Raw genomic sequence first — 19,282 nt, 5'->3', positions numbered from 1 at the left:
GCTTTCTGTTGAAAGTGGGAGCTGGCCCCACTGATATCGTCTCGCATTTTAATTTGAGAGCAAAAGACATCTACAGAGTACAAAGGTGTTTCAACCAAATTAAAGAAAGAGATTGCTTTGTGAAAAAGATCAGACTTTTAGGCATTCCCGAAGAAAGGAAAAAAATGGCAACACAATTATTGTTCAGCCTATATATTAAACATATATAGCTTCGATGCATTAATTTCTAGCAACAATGCACGTACGCAAATTATTTCAACTTATATACAATAGATATAATATGTGGAACACAATTAATATTCATATCCTCAGTCGTCGGTTTAGGGTCACGTTAGTAGATCGGGATTCTCCCTTAATTTGATCATGTCTTGAGCAAATAATTCAATTACTGATTATTAGTTAATAAATAAAAAAATAAAAAAAAAGTTGAATCTTATCCATACACTACTACTAAAAGACACATGACAAAAGATCTTACAAAATTCAAAAGAGATCAGATCAGTAGATGATCATTTTACCACGGTAGCTTGCATAATATCATTTAACACATAACTGACACAAGAGACAGGAAAAAGGGAAATTTTTTCAGGACCTACAAATTTACGTAAGCTTACAAAATACAAGTCTACATACTGACCTGCCGCTTAAGCAAACTCAACCAACTAAACAAGCTAAATGAACGCAGTCTATTAAAAACCCTCAAAATTAAAGCACACAACGAACCTTCTTATTAATTTTACAAAACTAGTTAGTTCTTGCTTCCACCCCAACCACAACGCGTAATAATGTTTGTGTACATATATAGAATAGAGCTATGCATGATGAGATCACTCAGTCTATAAGATCACATAATTGAGCATCCAGCAGTTCCTTCATCGTTGTCATAATAACCATGATCATCTTCAGTGAACTTATGGATAGGATCAGGCGGTATGTATCTGCCCGGTCGGTGATAGGAGGAATTATAATAGGCATGCATGGAAGGGGCGTAATACGATGTGCTAGCAGTAGGATATGTCGTATTGTAACTTACTCCATGCAATGGAGCTGGATGAGGTGGATAATACATGGGCGGGTGTTCCTGTTGCATAAATGACGGGGAGGGGTATTGTTGCTGATGACGTGGAATCGGGGCCACCTCCGATGGAATGGGATCTACAGCTGCCGCGACCGCCGGAGAACCAGTAATGCCTGCTGCGGGTTCATTGCCAACATTTTCGCCGCTGCCGCCAGTACCGGAGGAATTACCCTTCTTTTTCTTCTTTTTCTTGCCTCCACTGCCATTCCCACCCTGACCTTCTATGCCGGTTCCCGGTGGGTTGTCACCGGATTTTTCATCAGGCTTCTCTGCTGTATCCTTATGACGATCATCAAGTACTTCTTGGCCATCCTTGCTAAGTTCTTTTTGTTTGTCATTGTTTTTCGACTTTCCAGATGTTTTGTCCTTCTTCTCCGGCCAGAGCTCGGCGTGTTTTCCTGATCTCAGAAGCTTCTTAATGAGAGTCTCTGCGTCAACGTTGCCAATCACCGTAACCTTATGCTGCTGTGAATCTATAACCGCGGTATACACACCTGAGTATATATATCATCAAGAATCATATAACTGTAAATTTAAATCAAATAAATATAGAAACATGCACCTAGCTAGCTACTTGAAAATTGAAATATTAAAAGAGTACGTATTATATGGTAGAATTGTTATCTAATACCTTCAATCCCTTTAAGAATTTTCGTGACTTTTTTCTTGCAGCCTTCGCAGTGGATTAACACTTTCAACACCCATGTCTGTACGTAGTTAAAACAGTGGAAAGATTAGAAAGAAATTAATGAATGTTTGGTTTGAGAAATGAAAATTAATTTATTAACCTGAAATTGAAGCGGATGCGGATGTGGAGGCTGATCATCAGCTACTTTGGCTGCCATCTCAGGGAGTGAAAGAGAGCGCTTAACTGAAGAGGAAGGAAAGGGAAGCTGCCTAATTTGAGAAATTGAGTTTGTGGGCGGAGGGTTTAGAGGAATTGAGTTAAATAAATAAATAAAGCCAATCAGAAAGTATTTGGTGTATGGTTGCCACGTCATCTTGTCCCCTTGCAACTTGTTTGGATTGATTTATTTCTACCCCGTGAAATCTAACTAATTTTTTTATGGTTTATTCGAATTGAAAGATATAAATAAAAAAAATTAACAAAAAAATTTAATTAATTTAAACTTTAATGAAAAAATGATATTATCTCCATTTAAATACTTTGATGTATTCAAAATTGTTGAGTTGTGTGCTACGTTAACTATTAAAGGAAATATATTTGGGTTTATAAAGAGAATAGATCACTTCACCAAATAGATTAATATTTCAGATTGGATACCTAGAAATCTTAAGCTGTTTCGTCTGAGAGGGGCTAATAAGGGAACTTTAATTTCTTCCCCTCTGTAGATAAATTAGCTCATCATCCGATTGGCTATTATTTTTTGGTGTAGAAAAAATTTGAGAACTTTATGCAAATACTTTCTCCCACGAAATTTTCTCTTTTGCATGCTAAGCAAGAATCCATCAACGAGGAAAATATATATATATATATGGCTAATGCTAAGTTACATGCATGTATCTTACACCATTCTCATATGAATAGTGAATGATGTGGGTCCACTCACTATTCGTGTGAGAGGATTGTAAGGTACATGCATGTAACTTAGAGGGATCCTATATATATATATATATATATACATACATACATACACACTAATAGAAAATAGAAAATAGAAAATATCTATAACCTTTGCAACTCAAATTCGCTAGGACTATGCGTGTTGTGATGACGGTAGCTCTTAATGCCTCAATACAAAGTTGATACAAACCCCATCAAAACTTTTCAGTCATACACTGAGAAAGTGAGAATCTTTTTGTTTTTCCTCTAAAAAGACATCGTTTAGTACCTAATAGCAAGAGAACAGAGCATTTACATAGCAGTCAATTAATTAACACACACCGCGCCCCGCGCCGGCCCCCCCCCCCCCACACACACACACTTTACGATGATCACTTCAGTTTATTGGGGCTACTAACTAAGTGGTTCAAGCTATCACAGCTTTGACAGTTCAGCTTTCATCGGACGGTCCTTATTAAAACCTTTATGGCTTTATAGTTAATCAAGCTAGCTAGTTTAAAAATTATTACTTTTTCTGTTATCAGCGAAAATGATAAACTTGGCTCGTCCTATTGTCAGTAATAATATGGAAATGGGGCAGGGGAATCGTACGTGCTTGGAAAAATTGTGATTGAGAATTGATAGAGATTAAGAAAAGACGACTGGGGCATCTTCGAGCAAATGCTTTTGCTTCACTTTTTCAGAGCTTTAGTGGAATTACGGACTGGGCAAATAATGATTGGAGAAAATAAAAATTTAGCAAATGAAGAGTAACCAAGCATGGACAAGACCTTGCTCTAGTTATCTGACTTCGGCAATTTGTGCTTATTTGATTACAAATCTGATGCATGTATTTTCGACAGAGCAGAATTTCGGGTTAGCCTGGGAAAGTTGTAGAGCATTCATATATAAAACAGTTGAATGTCCCACCTCCGTTAAATTAAAGCAGCTAGCCATCCAATTTGTGGACATTATCATATCAATTCAATTCAGTCCAACTAATTGGTTCAGAAATTTAATCTTCCAACAATTCAATTCATGTTTGAAATCAATGATGATTGGAAAATTAACCAAGTGCGCATTATACAATTAATGTTGCTATACCATAACCTATTTCCATGATAATATTACTTGCCACACTTTGGTGTAATTTTTTTTTCCAAGGAACTTCAATTACTAATTGACCATTTCGAGTAATTAATTATTATACTCACCCCATTACGCAATTGTACTATGATGTTGTTGAAGCCAGAAGTTTAATGGACCAAATTAGAATATGTAAGTGATAAGCTCTCAAGGACATTTTATCTGCAGTTAAAAGGAGATAAAATAAAATAAAAAAAATTAGCTGTAGCTTCTTTGTCTGCTATGGAATAAAATCTATATTTTATAAAAATATATTAAGGAGATAAAATAAAAATATTTTATATTTTTACTAAATTAATACATAAATAATGTTAAATATTAAGGAGTAATTTTGTAGACTCATTTATTAAGTGATCAAATATTATATTAATGAATTTAATATTGTTATATCCTATATGATAATATATTATGATTAAATATAGCTTTTAATTGTATTATTTTAGCTCATTATAGGATGAACATTTTTATACGAACATAGGAAAATCTCTATACTCAGCCAAAAATATACAAGTGGTTATGGCTCATTGGGAGTTACTGTTCACTAATTCATAAACTTGGAAACAGTGTGGCATTCTCTCTTCTCTCTCGTTCTTGTCTTTTGTGGGTGTGCGCGCGCACGCAATTTGTGGAGACAAGTTGCAAACTGCGGTAGATCCGATCAAGGCAGCAGCAACTAGTTGAAGCTTTCACAGCAACCTTGAAATCTTTTCCATGGCTAGAGGTGACAATATAAGTTAGAATTTCTTTATTCGATTTGAATTAAATGGATTTAGATTTAAATAAGTTAATGTGTTTAATAAATTAGTTGAATTTGATTTGATTCGCTACCTAAATAAATCAAATATAGGTTTAAACTGACTGATTCGTTAGTTTAAGATTCATTATTGATTGATGCAATGAAAATTTTAAATTATGCAAAGAAGTCACTATGTTTCACAATATTTTGTTTGAAGATTTTAATTCTTACTATAACTTATTTTGCTTGATTTTTATTGTTTAGAAATTATTATTTGATATATAAATGTTATAGTTATAGATAAATGTATTTGAACAAATCTAAATTTGATTCAATTTAATTAGTGATTTTGTTAAATGAATCAAACTGATATTCATTTATGATTTGTTTAATAAATGAATCGAATAGTAATGATTTGTTTGAATTCAAATTGACAGAATTTGACAAAATTCGTTTAGGATTCGTGAAAATTCGATTTGAAAATTCGTTTTGCCACTCCTAGCCATGGCTTAAGCATGTGTCTGTTTAGAAACGCAAGATTAATGGCTCAAAACTTAAGATTTTCTTAAGCATAATATATATATCTGGAGAATAAATTATTATAGCCTCCACAATGCTTGCCAACTCCGGGCTGATGCTGGACATGGCTTTATTAAATGAAGCAGCAAATTGCTTGCTATCTATCTGTTAATACTTTCCAGGAGAAAGCCTCCATGTAACAACGAAATGGAAAAGCAGGATTAGATAAAAGATGACAATGAAATTTTCAAGCAAATGCGAAGACAACAAAAACTTAGCACTGAACTTTCAAGCTTATCTCCCACTTTTGTATAAACCAATGGTTTTGCCAAGCTTTTAGGCTAGAGTGAGATATGACAACACTTGCCACTTTGTATAACTATTAATTTATTTTCTTTCTAAATCAGTAAAAATATAAGAAAGGTATCCACATCTTAAAATGAAAAATGAGAGAGAAAAAAAAAAAAAAAAACAGAAGTTAATATCTGATTGCTGCTATGATCTTAATGCTGTACACAAGTAACACAGCCTTGTTTGAAAAGGACTTGGTTGACTAACAAGTATGAACTGGAACAATCCCGGAGTATTAACTGCCAAGGAAACGGTTCAAAATCTGCGAGGCGAATATCAAAAGTAAGGTTTAAGTTAACTTTGAATTGACAACCAATGCACATAAGCAATTGCTTGGAATATAGCCTGTATAGTTTCAAGCACAAATGAACTAGTAATTCATTTCAAGGAAAAAGGCTGCCTGCGGATTAGTATTCAATAGTAATTATAGAATGCAAACACCACGGGATACTGAACCAGCATTTATTTAACAACAAAATCAATCATAAAACCTGTTTTGAGCTATATATCTGTTTTTCATGAGTTAAAGGCAAATACAAACAATTAGTGGAGAATTATGTTAGTTACTAAAAGTTAAAAGAACTTCACTTCTCTTCATTGAAGAAAGCAGAGAAGAGATTCTATTCAATTCTGTCCAGTCTACGCTTCATTGAAAAGAATGAACAGAAGTGCTCCTCAATGATAAGAACTTTTTTCTTCATTAGACTTTCACTTAAACTGATACAATGGCATTTCATCTTGTGTTACTCAAGAAGCACATCATTAAACAGGTGTTTCACATGCACAGAATTTCTCACAATCATCTTATTTTTCAAAGACCATTTAGTACCACTAGTCTTCGTTAGTCATACACAATCTGGCTTGGAACTTAAATTAAAAGTCCTACGAAAGGGAATTAAAAGAAATTTCAGTAATAAGACCCACATAATTGAACAAATGGAAGCATTTTAATTTATTCAAGTGAACAAAAGAAGCACAAATCACAAGCCAAGACGGAAGATAAATCCTGTTGGAATGAAATTCAAACAAAATACAATGGTAAGTGTCAACCACTATAAGTTTGAGATGATCATCAATGGCGTAAAATATTACCATGAAACTTTTCTGAAAATAAGAACACCTACAACGACAGAAACAAGAGCTGATAAGGCTCCCTGTCTTGAAAGCCAGAATTCAGTCCAATTCAGGGGCCTCTTGATCTCAAATAATACCTTCCGGACCTGTTCATTCAAGTCATCAAGTGTTCCAGTGTTATTGATCACTATGTCCGCATTGTTCCTTTTTATATCTAGTGGCATCTGAGCATTTATCCTATTTCTAGCATCCTCCTCGCTCGTTCTATCCCTGGCCATAAGTCGCTGAAGCTGTGTATCAGGATCAACCCATACAACGACAATCGGCTTTGTCCACTTATCCATCTTGGCCTCAAATAGCAAAGGTACATCAAGGACAATTACCTTACAACCCTTAATCCAGAGCTTCAGAACTTCCATGAAGATACCCAAGGATATATAAGGAGCCAACAGCCTACAAATATGATGACAACAAAATTTTAAAACTAAGGCAGTTTTGCATTTCTAACAAATTGTTGCTACTAGTAACGACTTGTTACGATCTATTGGTTCATATAGAATCCATGTCCTAGGTGTATCAAAAAAAGGAAAATTATTCCCTAAGCGTACATAATAAAATACAGTCAAAGGGTCCACCCCGAAACCAAGGGATACTAACTAAGAGATCAGTCCACCTGGAAAAAGGATTCTATGGCGTCTCACATTATATAATTCATGAACCCTTAAATTTAACCAGTACAGTTCAGAAGAAAAGGCATCAGAAATTTAAGGGATATGGCTTCATGATTATAAGGAAACTTCAAACAATGGCGCCAAGTTTAATGCCATCAACACCAGGTGATTAAGAATTGAACTCAATATAGCACCATTATGAAAATGAATGCTAGATGCCGCTTTAATATAAATTCTAAGCACCAAAGGCAGCCGAGTGATTAATGCAGTGCAGACTGAAACTAGGATCCAGTTCGAAGTCACCAATTTGGAACTAAAACCAGTTTAACATGTCCAGAGAGAACTGCTTCAAACTAGACATACAGATTAGAACCAGTTGAACAGTTTTTTTTTTGCAGAATGGAAATCCATACCCATTAAGAAGCTGACGTTTGGAAGAATCGGAGAACACAATTTGACCGAGCTTTGACCTATCAACTTCTCCATTAGGCAACAATATATCCTCTCCGAACGCTGCAACAACCTTTTTCCAGCCACCAGTGCCTTTCTTTAACACATCCTGCCAACAAATGATTTGTATATTCAACAACCAAATTAACTCCAACCAGAACTTTTTCATAACACTTCAGAAAAGAAAAGAAGTACCAAACGAATAGAACCTCCTCTCCCAAAAAAGAAAAAAAATAAAAACTTCAATTAGTTGCAGAAAATTGAGAGGAAAAAAAAATTTACACGAGCGATGATGTCGGCGTCGACGACGGGCACATCATTGGCCTTGAAGAGATTGGAGACTGTACTCTTCCCAGATGAGATTCCTCCAGTTAGTCCCACTATCCTCATTTTTGTCTCCTGCTCGCCGATTTCTTGCTTGCCTCCTCCGCTTTTGACATTGGACTTTGACTTAATTGCTTTAAATAGCTTAAACGTTTGTCCTCGTACAACCCGCGCATCTGGTGTAGTGGTATCATAGTACCCTCCCACGGTACTGACCGGGGTTCGATTCCCCGGATGCGCATTTCATTTGTTATTAATATCTTTTGGCTCTGAAGATTACAAATTCTATATTTTCGTGGTTGATCCATCTTCTTATGATTTATTATTTACTTAAACATTCCGTTCTAATCAACGTTCATCAATGCGAGTAACAATTCCACAGCTTAACAGCCCGGCTGCTGAAAGAATCATCTACTTTTTAACCACCTGCACTTCCCCAAGTCACATTCACCAAATTCAAGCTCAACTTATCCTCCAAAACTTCCATTGCAACGCAACTGTTGCCTCCTACTTTATAACAGCTTGCCAATCTCTGAACCTCTTAAACACAGCACACTTGCTCTTCCACCAGCTGCACGTACCCCATGTCTTCGCTTGCAACTCTCTTATTAAAGCCTTCTCTCACTCCCAAATCCCTCACATTCCTTATTCTATATACACCCACATGCTTAGAAATTATGTTTTGCCTAATAACTACACCTTCCCTTTCGTGCTTAAGTCTTCGTCTGACTTTATGGAGTTTAAACAAGGGCAGGCAATTCATACCCATGTTGTAAAATTTGGTCATTTAAATGATATTTATGTTCAAAATTCGCTACTGAATCTTTACGCGTCGTGTCATGATATGGACCAGTGTCGTAAAGTGTTCGATGAAATGACTCAGAGAGATGTTGTCTCATGGACTGTGTTGATTATGGGATATAGGAGTGTTAAAATGTATGATGATGCACTGATTTCTTTTGAGCAAATGCAATATGCTGGCGTGGAGCCTAATCGTGTTACGATGGTGAATGCATTGGCTGCGTGTGCCAGTTTTGGTGCTGCTGAAATGGGTGTGTGGATACATGATTCTATCAGGAGAAAAGGTTGGAAAGTGGATGTGATTTTGGGGACTGCTTTGATTGATATGTATGGAAAATGCGGGAGGATTGAACAAGGGCTAAACGTTTTTCAAGGCATGAAAGAGAAGAATGTATTTACATGGAATGCAGTTATTAAAGGGCTAGCTCTTGCCAAGAGTGGGCATGAGGCAGTTTTGTGGTTTAATAAAATGAAGCAAGAAGGGTTTAAGCCTGATGAAGTGACTCTGGTTTCTGTTCTTTGTGCTTGTGGCCACTCTGGTTTGGTGGATGTTGGCCAAGAGATTTTTAGCTCAATGATTCATGGGAAGTATGGTTTTTCACCTGGTAAAAATCATTACGCATGTATGATTGACCTATTTGCACGAGCTGGATATATTGAAAATGCTTTCAAGCTAATAAACGAAATGCCTTTCGAGCCTACAAAGACTATGTGGGGATCGTTGCTGGCTGGTTGTAGAGATCAGAGAAGTTTTGAATTGAGTGAGTTTGTTGCAAAGAAGCTTTTGGAACTGGAGCCAGATAATAGTGCTTACTATATCATGTTATCTAATTTATATGCGGAAATGGGAAGATGGAGTGATGTTGAAAGAGTGAGGGAATCAATGAAAGGGAGGGGACTAAAGAAGGACCTGGGCTCTAGTTATGTAGAACTGGAACCACAAGAACTATTAGCGCAATAAGTCCCTATTTCATTTGCATGTTCAGAGATAGTAAACCTTTGGGCGGAGCTGTTTGCATAGATTTTATTGGCGTCAATCAAGACTGATCATGAATGTTGAAGTTATTATAAAAGGGGCTTAGTTTCTGTTTGCCGTCTTACACCCAGCAGATGGGTTACTCTTTGTAGCACAATACTGATGGACTGATAAAATTATCTAACTAACTGTCATCATTTTGCGTCAGTGGACCTTCGGTTGCCTTTTGTTACTGTATAGAGGAGGGCAGTGCAGTATGTCCATATCTTCTCAGCCAAAGAAGCCTGCTTCAACATTTTGCCTACTTTCATCATTAAGAGTTGAATCTCAGGCTAAAGGTACTCCATATTTTCAGATTATAATTTTAAATGTATGTAATACTGATGACGAATTATGTATGCTATGTGAACCTAAAATACAAGTTCAGATTATTCAAATTCATTCCTCTGGTCATACTTTGCTCTCACAAATAAGTATCATGGAAATGGGCAATTGTTTGTTTAGCTAGAATTATGGTCTTGGAACTAGCAACTTTTAGGTCAACACAGCCTGCATAGTCTCATGATCATGGACATATTAAAGCTTGACCATTCTCTCTACCAGGGGAGGACCTCAGCCTTGCCAATAATTGGCTTCATAGCTAAATCCCACATTGTCTTTGAAGCTGTTGGTCAATCACTGAGATTTAATATGGCCATCTGTTTGCCTAGGCATTCAGCTGGGTTCATTCATCAGTATAACCCACAGGCTGAGAGATCCAAACCCGATGCGATGTGACTTGGGCAGTTTTGATGTAGGACAGGATGTGACTTGGGCTTTTTTTTTTCTTTTTTTGTGCTTTATTTTAAGTTTTTTCTAAAATTCTGTCTTTAGAATTTTATTATGATAAAATAATTTGAATCTACCCAGCTTGGTAAATTCATGTTATTTAGGATTTTAGTATAAAATGGGGTTGAATTCTATTTATTTGGTTGGTTGATTCATAATAAAAGAATTCCTTTAGAGAAGATTCGTTCTTCTTTACTTTCGTTTTGCATCAAAACCTTTGTCTTCAAGAAGCGAGAATTGACAGTTAAATGGCTGATCGCCTAGAATAAAGCTAACCCAAGAATCATTAGGCATGTGCCTATATCAATGGTAAAGGTGCATATCACACCCTGGTTTTCATTTTGCATTAGGAGCTTCAGCATTCAGTATTGGCTATTTGAAATGACCAGTCGCTGAATCCAGGGGTTCGTGTTTTCTTGTCAACCAAAACATACACAATCTTAGGGTCTCTTTCAGTGAGAAAAACGAAAACCTACATTGTAAAATTTAAGAACACACTTCCAAGAAAGTAAAAAACTGGGAGGTTGCCTTCGGGAGGAGGATATGTGAAAAGTTTGACAGGAACTTTATCTTTTCTTGATATAGAGAGCGTTCTCCCCATGCTATATTCTAGGGGATATTCCCCTGGAATATAAGGTGGAGAGCAGCTGCGTTCTGGCAGCGCAGCTGCCCAAACGGACGCATAATACCCTTGCATTTCCATGATATGACAGACCAATCTAACAGAATGATCAAGTTTTGATTAGCAAACAATTTTTTCCCCCAACGAGCACTCGAGTGCTTAAAGTATGAGTGATATGATACATACAGTTATTTGTGCGACATGCAGGATGTTGGCTTTTGGATGTCCTGATGGAGTACTTAATTACACTTGAAGCTAAGAGCTGCAGTAAGAGCCATCCCGTCCAGTTTCATCATATCATACATCAATGGCATAGCTTGCTGATTTCAACTGGCATCCTCAGTTAAAGGGTTTTCAACGCTCCTATGTCAAAACACGCTCTTCAATGATTTGTCTTCAACCCAGTTCCGTATCCACGTTCCGTAACAAAGAAAATCTAAGGTGTTGAGATTGAAGAATTTTTATTTCTTATCTTTTGAAAGGGAGCCATTGCATGGTCAAGATCTTGAAACAGAAATTGATAAACCCATTGGGACAGTCGTTCATTGAATACTAAATTTTACACACAGGGCCATACGCAGAATATCTCCAGCTTCGTTTTATTAGGGTACATAGATAAAATAAAAACCTCAAGCCATCAACATCAAAGTTGAATATGAGGCAGTGCTGTTGAAATACAAAAGCGGTAGTACAAACTACAAAGCATCAATATTCTGCAGAATATTGATGACAAACGCCAAACAAGAGAATACGAACTCGAAAACCAGCCTAATAGGTATTACAAAAGATAAGTGACCACCGAGGAGCGACTAACGTCTAGTAGGTAGCGGGCAGAGTGTTCAGTGTTTGAGCAAGGCAAGGACCTTAGCCCAAGCCGGTCTGGAAGTGATATCAGCTGCCCATGCGCTAACATGGGGGCGTGCATCAAACAGCTTCTTGACAGGCGTCCCCAACAACAAATTAATATTGGGGAGATGATGCAAATCGACCAAGGTGAAGCTGTCGCACGCCAAGTATTTGGACTGAGACAAACGGGCCTCGTAAACATCTAAAATTTTGGCAAGCTTAGCTTCATTTTCTTCAACCGCAGCTGGATCAGTGGTCATTCCAAACATTGGCTTGTACACGAGCTCCCAGTTGAGCTTCGATGATGGGGGGTCGAACTGGAGTGCCTCCACCTCCTTCCATACCAATAACGGGGCGATGGGCTTGCCTGGGCATGTTAACTGGGTGCCTTTGTCTGGAAACTCCTGGGCGATGTATTGGGTGATTGCCCTTGATTCTGTACATCATCCAAAAGAACTTTTAGTACTATGCAATCTAAGTAAGGAATAAAATTTAGCACCCACTAATTAAGCAGAAAACAATAATAAGTATGAGTGAGTGGGCGTACCGAAGAGCTTCTGGTCGCCGTGTTCAAGCACCGGAACTTGACCGAATGGCTGCATCAATCAATTAACGAAACTAATGAGTATAAATTGATTGTGCTCCCATATCCAATTAATAGGAGGATCTGAGTTAGTAGTGTCGGTATTAACACAACTTACATTCAAAGAAAGGAAGGCCTCCTTTTTGTGTTCACCAGCCTTCATGTCTACGGGGACAAGCTCGTATTCGAGCTCCTTCTCGTAGAGGGATGCGAAAACTCGCTGCGTAGCAGTTGAGAAAACAGAACCGTGGACCTTGATGCCTGCCATCTTTGGGTCTTCCTTCCCTCGCTTGTTATTGTGAGTTGTGACTTGACTTGTGAGAGGTGCCTAAAGCCAGAATACCTTCAACATTATTTATAAAGGAATGGAGTATTCACAATTCTAGAATGCTCTAATTGATAAATAATAAATAAAGCCGTAGTTGCTGGCAACGACGCCGTAGGGTCCAACTGGGGTAATTTTTAAAAACTTCTCCTGAGGTTTAAGCTTGTTACAAATAGATGGCGAGAATCTGTTTATTTGTAAAAAAATTTCTACTGTTAATTAATTTTAACATTAACCGTTAGTTGACTGTACAAAGATAATATTACCCTTAACAACAGTTTGTAGATTGACATAACTAAAAAAAAAATTAAAATTGTTGGCGCGAAAAAAACAAACCCTATTTTTTGACAATTTTATCATTGTCAATTCTAAAGATTTACAATATCATAGGTAAAGATTATGACTATTTTATTTTTAAGTTTTTAATTTTATCTTTCTTGTAGAAACTTTAAGGAAATATCAATAATTTAAAGAGTATTTTTTAAGTTTTTAATTTTATCTTTCTTGTAGGAACTTTAAAAAAATATCAATAATTTAAAGAGGGTAAAATAACCAACAATTTTAGTTTTTTTTAGTTATTTTTGTCTACAAACTGTTGTTAAGGGTAATATTATCTTTGCACAGTCAACTAACGGTCAATGTTAAAATTAACTGACGGTAGAGAGTTTTTTTATAAATAAACAGATTTTCACCGTCTACTTGTAACAAGCTCAAACTTTAAAGGAGATTTTTAAAAATTACCCGATCCAACTGTTCCTTCTCTATCATTTATTTAATCAAAAGTTGTGCACTGGAAGTGGGTCACCAGCTGATGAGGCATTCTTTTGATATTAATCATACAATATACCAAGGGGAGGTCACCAGTTGATATTAATCATACAAATCAAACGGGCGCCCACCCCTGCGAGTAAAAATTTAAGTGGCATAGAGTACAATTAATTAGGTTTATTACAAACAACGAAAAATTTAGTTATATACTAACAACTAAGCATAATTTCTAGATTATGCCGATTTGATTGATTTTACGTAAAGTCTTACGTCATGCACTTGGGGATCTCAAGATTTTTGACATACCCTTCGTTCCGTAAAAAATGTTACAATATATTTCTCCATTTTCTAGAATAATAAAATAATACACATTCCACCGCATTTATTTAAAATGAGGGATAGTGGAGAAGTCAAAGAAGAGTAGCTACCGAGCTTGTTCATGTGTCGGTCGAAAGTCTGCCTCAGTCATCGTTGATCTTATCATTCTACACGTTTTGGTGTTAGATTGGTCCGCAGAGCATTGCGAACAAGCTGTTGCATGTAGATAATTTTAATCAAAATTGTTACATGATGAACAGGTGTTTGAGGTCAGATAAAGCAAGTCGCCATCATATGCAAGTTCGCAGTAGACTTTAAACTTTAAAGTGACCCGGTCTTTGTTTAATGAAATATAGGAGTTGGTTACACATAATTTCAAAAGATGGATGTCTGGGTGCCGATGCACGAGCTTGTAATTATGTGATGGTTACAGTGGAGTTGGTTGTTTAATATTTTAGGTCACCAGTGTGAGTAATATTTAACACAATGACGGTGCATGTTACTGAACGTCATTCGCGGCGACTTTTGAGGGGGACAACGCGAGCCAGTCTCAATTTTTTTTTTTTAATAATAAAAATGAAATAGATTTTTTAATTGGCAATTGAAAATGGGCTTCTTAAAACCATAAAAAGAAAAAGAAAAATAAAGGGGGGTATATATAAATTTGCTAAATTAATTTAATGACATAATTTCAATGAAATTCAAAGTTTCCGAACTTACTCTTTATTTTTTTTAATTATTTGTCTTGCGATTCACTGTCTTTAATTCCTCTGTTCTCTCTTGAGTTTCATTCGCCACACTGCCTCACTGAGGTTGCTGAACAACATGAATAATTGGATAACTATGCATGACAGGGTCAAAGAATTTCAAGAAATTAATTATAAAGGCCTGCTAGTTAAATGCTACAGTTTTGCATTTGCATTAGCAGCATATCACCATTTACAATCACTACTCTCTCCTCCTACAGAAGAGTTAATTGGATTGATACTGAAATCTCACTATTCGTTCTGTTAGATTGAAGTTAACCTCCTAATTTTCCACTTTATTACATCACTTCACAATTTTCTTCCCACAAAAAAATTATCTCTCAAACTAGATGCCAAATTTACATATGTAATCAATTTCAAAAACTTATTACCAAAAACAATCATACAGCAAAATTTCTCACATTCTTAACCATTTATACTCATTTTGAACCAAAACATCCTTAAAGCAAAACAATGGCTTCAATCTCCCATGTTAAAGTCAAATATGGACGATGGCACCATTCTACCTGACGATGGTTCCATCTCGTGCAACCATCACTTGGGCGATGGCACCCATCTATCAAGCAATTGTACCATTATTCATTGACATCACTTGGGTGATGGTACCATCATCGTAGCACTGGTAACGACAACTGTAACAAATTGAATAAAATAATATCAACAAACTTCATTACAAATAATTTTAGATTGAATATCACAGAGAATGGCAGCACATTAAACCACAACAAAAAAAAAAAAAAAATCTTAGAGACAGTTTAACAAACATTTATTGTGTCATATTTAACAAACACCATTATGATAAAGTAATTATAAATCCTCAAGTAAAAAACAAATCTATTGCTCATCTATTATTTTAAAAAAAAAAAAATCTCCAACAAGCCATTAAACAAGATTTAATCTTAAAAGCAAACGACAAAAAATGAAGAAAATGTAATGCTTTGTTAACCAATTGGACATTGGGTGAAAGAGACGATTGGGCCAATGAATTTCTGAGCAAAGGGGATGGGACTGATCGTTAAACGAGACGTTGTTATGGGTAATGAAACTTACGTGGAATTTGGATGTTGATTAGGATTGTTTGAAAGGTATTTTAGATTAAAATGGATATAACTGATTAAGAATGTAAAAATTTTTGATAAGTTTTAATAATGAATTTTTTAAATTGGTAACACAAGTAAATTTACAAAACTAAATCCCTCACTTCTGCTACCAATCTTCATGTATTTTGATTCATCTTAGAATTTTTATAATAAAGAGTTGGCTTTAAAAAAATTTGTATAAATGCATCTTATATGGGTGCTACAAAAATTCACGATTTTTCTATTCAACACAATAGGGGTTTTTTTATTTCTTCTTGTTCCTTTGCGTGACATATATTACACAACATGGAATGTGTCAAATTGTACGACAGTTTTATTTTGAAATTGCAATTTATCATTTCCAGACGGTGTGATTTTGAGGGCAAAAACTGAAATGGGGTTGAACAAGATTATTACGCTTAACTAATAAATAAATAAAATGTGTACAGAGAGAAAATAATTTTGAAATTTGATGGTTTAGAAAAGTCAAAGAAGAATAGACATCTTAGATTGCTCCACTTTGATCTTCGTTCATCGCGATTTGAAATTTAATGTGAATACGACAATCATTTTGCCTTGGGGTTGTTCAACTAAATCAACTATTTTTTTCTTTTTTCTTTCTAAAGGACCCGACCAAATATATATTTAAAAATTCACACATTTGATGCAACTTTTATCTTTGGATGAGTATTTATACTCTAAAAAATTATTTGGATACTTTTTTATTGAATAAATTCTATGCAGAAATTTTAAAATTAAGTAATTATTCAACACATTCTTAAAAATTTTAAAATAACCCCATATTAAATCATTATGTACCATTTTTTTTTCTCTTTACACCCTCATTAAAATCCAATCTTTTTCTCTTCAACACTTAATCAACAAGTAAAAGAACATGCTCTTCATTTTGGTTGATTTTTTTATATATAATCAGAAGGATAAAAAGCTAAATAACAAAATCTGTAAGCCATAATCAAAAGCTATTTAATACAATGAATATCCAGGATCTTAATTTTATGAAAAATATCGATATACCAAAAGAAACTAGAAACCGTCAATTTTCCACACTTTTGATCGATAATTAATGAAATCAAATTGTTCGCCATGAAAAAGTGTACGTAATTCTAATAAAAAAAAAGTGTACGTAATTGTTAACTAAAAATGGATTTAAAAATTGGTGGTGAATTCAAGAAATTAATTTTTTTAATAATAAAAGAAACCTGGATTAAAGTATAATAAAAGAAAGCTGGGATGTGAGTTGCTAAGATTAAAAAGAAGAAAAAAAATAGAGTTTATTAATAAATTGTTGATGAGTGTAATGAGTGGGTGTCGAGAGTATAAATTTCATTTAGTTATCATAAAGCTATCCTTAAATAATAGTAAATTAATAAGTGGGTACTTTGGTGATTTAAAATTTTATTTGAATATGATTGTGCAGGGTATTTTTTCGAGTGAGAAGGCTTTATCCTTTATCGATTTACATTTTTTTTTTTTTTATCGTTATTCGATTTGCTTTATTTTCTTTATTATTGCTTTTTGCTTGTATCTGGTCAGGGGAATAGCATTATGCTTTCCTTTTCTTTTCTTTTTTTTTCACTTAATTTTTTAACAAATATATGAACACTCAAGAAAAATAATTTACATTGATGATCAAGTACAGTTGTTGAAAAGTGTTCTACCGTCACCACAAGCTGTCGTAAATACGGAGGTTGAAAATGCAATTATTTTTCTAACAATCATCTTAAATGCAATTATTTTGAATGAAATTTGTTATCACGAATAGATTAATGCAGATAAAAAATCAGCATACGACTAATGAATGATATTTATCATCATTTTGAGCCGTTAAAAGTATTATTTTGGATATGCAATATAAATTTCAACTAACAAAAAACCATTGAAAACATATGAAGTTTGATGGGCAAGCATAGTCGAAAAAAACTTTTAAAAAAAAAATAATAATAATAATAAATTTTAGTTGGAAAAAATAGTAGCCCTAATTGATTACGTTCAACGATACTATATGTAAGGCCAATATAAATATGTTACTACTTTTGGATTACAAATAATTTTAAATCCTATGGACCGAAGATGGATGCATGTTAGAATAAGTAGACCAGCCGTTCCGGTAAAAATGGATACATGTTAAAATAAGTAGATGGAAAAAGAAACATGTTAATGGACAGAAAGTTCATAGAGCTAGGTAGGAGCAACATCTTGGTTAATACTATTAAAGGTAAGAAACAATTTTCTGCACCGTAAGGGCAAATAGTAGGTTAAAATTAACTTAAAAGGTGGGAATAAATAGTTGGTTAGCAAGCTGATTAATATATTAATTTTTGTTCCTAATTAATTAGCAAAGCATCTTATTTAATTGGAAATCACAATTCTTCACTAAACAATAGAAACTGTGATTTTATCGTGTTACTACAAAAGAAAATTATTTCATTTCTTTCATTGATGAATCCTCAAAATTCTAATTACAATTACTCAAATCATGCAAAAGGAAAAAACTGTGTGAGATTGACTCTAAAAAAAATAAATAAAATAAAGAAATAACAACTCAACCTTTACAGTATACTGGAAGTCACGAAAACAATATTTTTGAGATTGTCCCTTAAAAATTAGGGTAATTTTTAGTTTCTGCCCCTGAGCTTTGGGTTATTTGTACTTAGATAGTGAAGATCTGTTAATTGGTGAAAACCCCCCTGCCGTGTCGTTAGTTAAGTTTGAAGTCAAAAAGACTAAAATACCCCTCATTGGATTTTCAAGAACTTACACATCTCAACATTTGGCGCCAATACCGTCAGTTTGTTATACCCTTTAAATTTGGATTTATTTACAATTGCATTGAAAAAATAAAAGGATAATTGTAACCCTAACAATGAGTGTGATGTGCTTATGATTTATATATTATTTCAATGCTGTCTAACTTAATTTTATGTTAAATTATATTTTGTAATATTAATTTTTATCTTATTTTTATATTTTGTTATTGTAGGATTATATTGGGAAAAAAAGTTTAAAAAGAAAATAATCAAAGAATAATAGAAAGAGTCAAAGATCAAGTAGGAAGCATTAAAGAAACTAATAATTAAAGTTTTATTTTCATGATTAATTTGGTGGCAAGCAAAACACATATTGTAATTTATGTGTTTTACTCTGTATAATGGATGTCATGAATTAAACGAAAGACAGAGATGTGCCTATGTGATTCGTGCAGTTTTATCTAAAAATTTCCACTGAGATTAATGAATCGTTGCATATTTAAATTTACATAGAGATATGGTGGGTTAATATGTAGGGATATTTTTTATGTTACTCGAGAGAGGATATTAAATAAGTTAGGGAAGTTCACTGTCAACATGGGTAATAAATTTTAATAGCATAGATGGAGGATTAAATTGGATTGGTGATGGTGAAATTAGATTTTCTAGTGTCTTAATCTTGGTGATT

At 34.5% G+C, this 19,282-nt stretch overlaps 4 protein-coding genes and 1 non-coding gene across 5 annotated transcripts; 2 read left to right on the top strand and 3 right to left on the bottom strand.

Annotated features, from left to right (window-relative positions):
* Window positions 1-513: 513 nt before the first annotated feature.
* Window positions 514-2,005, bottom strand: LOC18048993 (heavy metal-associated isoprenylated plant protein 36). Its single transcript, XM_006444214.2, has 3 exons — window positions 1,867-2,005; window positions 1,710-1,785; window positions 514-1,572 (listed from the first exon to the last, which is right to left on the bottom strand). The coding sequence occupies exons 1-3, from the start codon at window positions 1,921-1,923 to the stop codon at window positions 845-847; spliced, it is 861 nt and encodes a 286-aa protein (XP_006444277.2). The 5' UTR covers window positions 1,924-2,005; the 3' UTR covers window positions 514-844.
* Window positions 2,006-6,389: 4,384 nt separating this feature from the next.
* LOC18048992 (dephospho-CoA kinase) lies at window positions 6,390-8,012 on the bottom strand. The gene is made up of 3 exons (XM_006444213.2): window positions 7,872-8,012; window positions 7,553-7,698; window positions 6,390-6,921 (listed from the first exon to the last, which is right to left on the bottom strand). Exons 1-3 carry the CDS (start codon window positions 7,977-7,979, stop codon window positions 6,483-6,485), a joined length of 693 nt encoding a protein of 230 aa, XP_006444276.1. The 5' UTR covers window positions 7,980-8,012; the 3' UTR covers window positions 6,390-6,482.
* Window positions 8,013-8,083: 71 nt separating this feature from the next.
* Window positions 8,084-8,154, top strand: TRNAG-CCC. The gene has a single exon. It is a non-coding gene; the product is annotated as a tRNA-Gly (tRNA).
* A 73-nt stretch (window positions 8,155-8,227) lies between these two features.
* LOC18048991 (pentatricopeptide repeat-containing protein At2g33760) lies at window positions 8,228-10,029 on the top strand. Its single transcript, XM_006444212.2, has one exon. It carries the CDS (start codon window positions 8,275-8,277, stop codon window positions 9,673-9,675), a length of 1,401 nt encoding a protein of 466 aa, XP_006444275.2. The 5' UTR covers window positions 8,228-8,274; the 3' UTR covers window positions 9,676-10,029.
* A 1,628-nt stretch (window positions 10,030-11,657) lies between these two features.
* On the bottom strand, window positions 11,658-12,916 carry LOC18047913 (glutathione S-transferase F6). Its single transcript, XM_006444210.2, has 3 exons — window positions 12,688-12,916; window positions 12,534-12,582; window positions 11,658-12,422 (listed from the first exon to the last, which is right to left on the bottom strand). Exons 1-3 carry the CDS (start codon window positions 12,835-12,837, stop codon window positions 11,980-11,982), a joined length of 642 nt encoding a protein of 213 aa, XP_006444273.1. The 5' UTR covers window positions 12,838-12,916; the 3' UTR covers window positions 11,658-11,979.
* Between the last annotated feature and the right edge of the window lie 6,366 nt (window positions 12,917-19,282).

The sequence above is a fragment of the Citrus clementina genome, unplaced genomic scaffold, assembly GCF_000493195.1.
Source record: "Citrus clementina cultivar Clemenules unplaced genomic scaffold, Citrus_clementina_v1.0 scaffold_3, whole genome shotgun sequence".
Lineage (NCBI taxonomy): Eukaryota > Viridiplantae > Streptophyta > Magnoliopsida > Sapindales > Rutaceae > Citrus > Citrus x clementina.
This window is presented reverse-complemented; position numbering and strand designations above follow the sequence as displayed.

What these genes read in the sequence shown, in the direction of transcription:
- LOC18048993 (XM_006444214.2), bottom strand. Translation starts at nt 1,923, where the DNA reads ATGGCAGCCAAAGTAGCTGATGATCAGCCTCCACATCCGCATCCGCTT. An exon ending in CGCATCCGCTTCAATTTCAG is followed by an intron (nt 1,786 to 1,866) that starts GTTAATAAATTA and finishes AACTACGTACAG; the next exon opens with ACATGGGTGTTGAAAGTGTT. An exon ending in AATTCTTAAAGGGATTGAAG is followed by an intron (nt 1,573 to 1,709) that starts GTATTAGATAAC and finishes ATATATACTCAG; the next exon opens with GTGTGTATACCGCGGTTATA.
- LOC18048992 (XM_006444213.2), bottom strand. Translation starts at nt 7,979, where the DNA reads ATGAGGATAGTGGGACTAACTGGAGGAATCTCATCTGGGAAGAGTACA. An exon ending in ACGCCGACATCATCGCTCGT is followed by an intron (nt 7,699 to 7,871) that starts GTAAATTTTTTT and finishes ATTTGTTGGCAG; the next exon opens with GATGTGTTAAAGAAAGGCAC. An exon ending in AAACGTCAGCTTCTTAATGG is followed by an intron (nt 6,922 to 7,552) that starts GTATGGATTTCC and finishes TCATATTTGTAG; the next exon opens with GCTGTTGGCTCCTTATATAT.
- LOC18048991 (XM_006444212.2), top strand. Translation starts at nt 8,275, where the DNA reads ATGCGAGTAACAATTCCACAGCTTAACAGCCCGGCTGCTGAAAGAATC.
- LOC18047913 (XM_006444210.2), bottom strand. Translation starts at nt 12,837, where the DNA reads ATGGCAGGCATCAAGGTCCACGGTTCTGTTTTCTCAACTGCTACGCAG. An exon ending in AGGCCTTCCTTTCTTTGAAT is followed by an intron (nt 12,583 to 12,687) that starts GTAAGTTGTGTT and finishes TGATTGATGCAG; the next exon opens with CCATTCGGTCAAGTTCCGGT. An exon ending in CGGCGACCAGAAGCTCTTCG is followed by an intron (nt 12,423 to 12,533) that starts GTACGCCCACTC and finishes GATGATGTACAG; the next exon opens with AATCAAGGGCAATCACCCAA.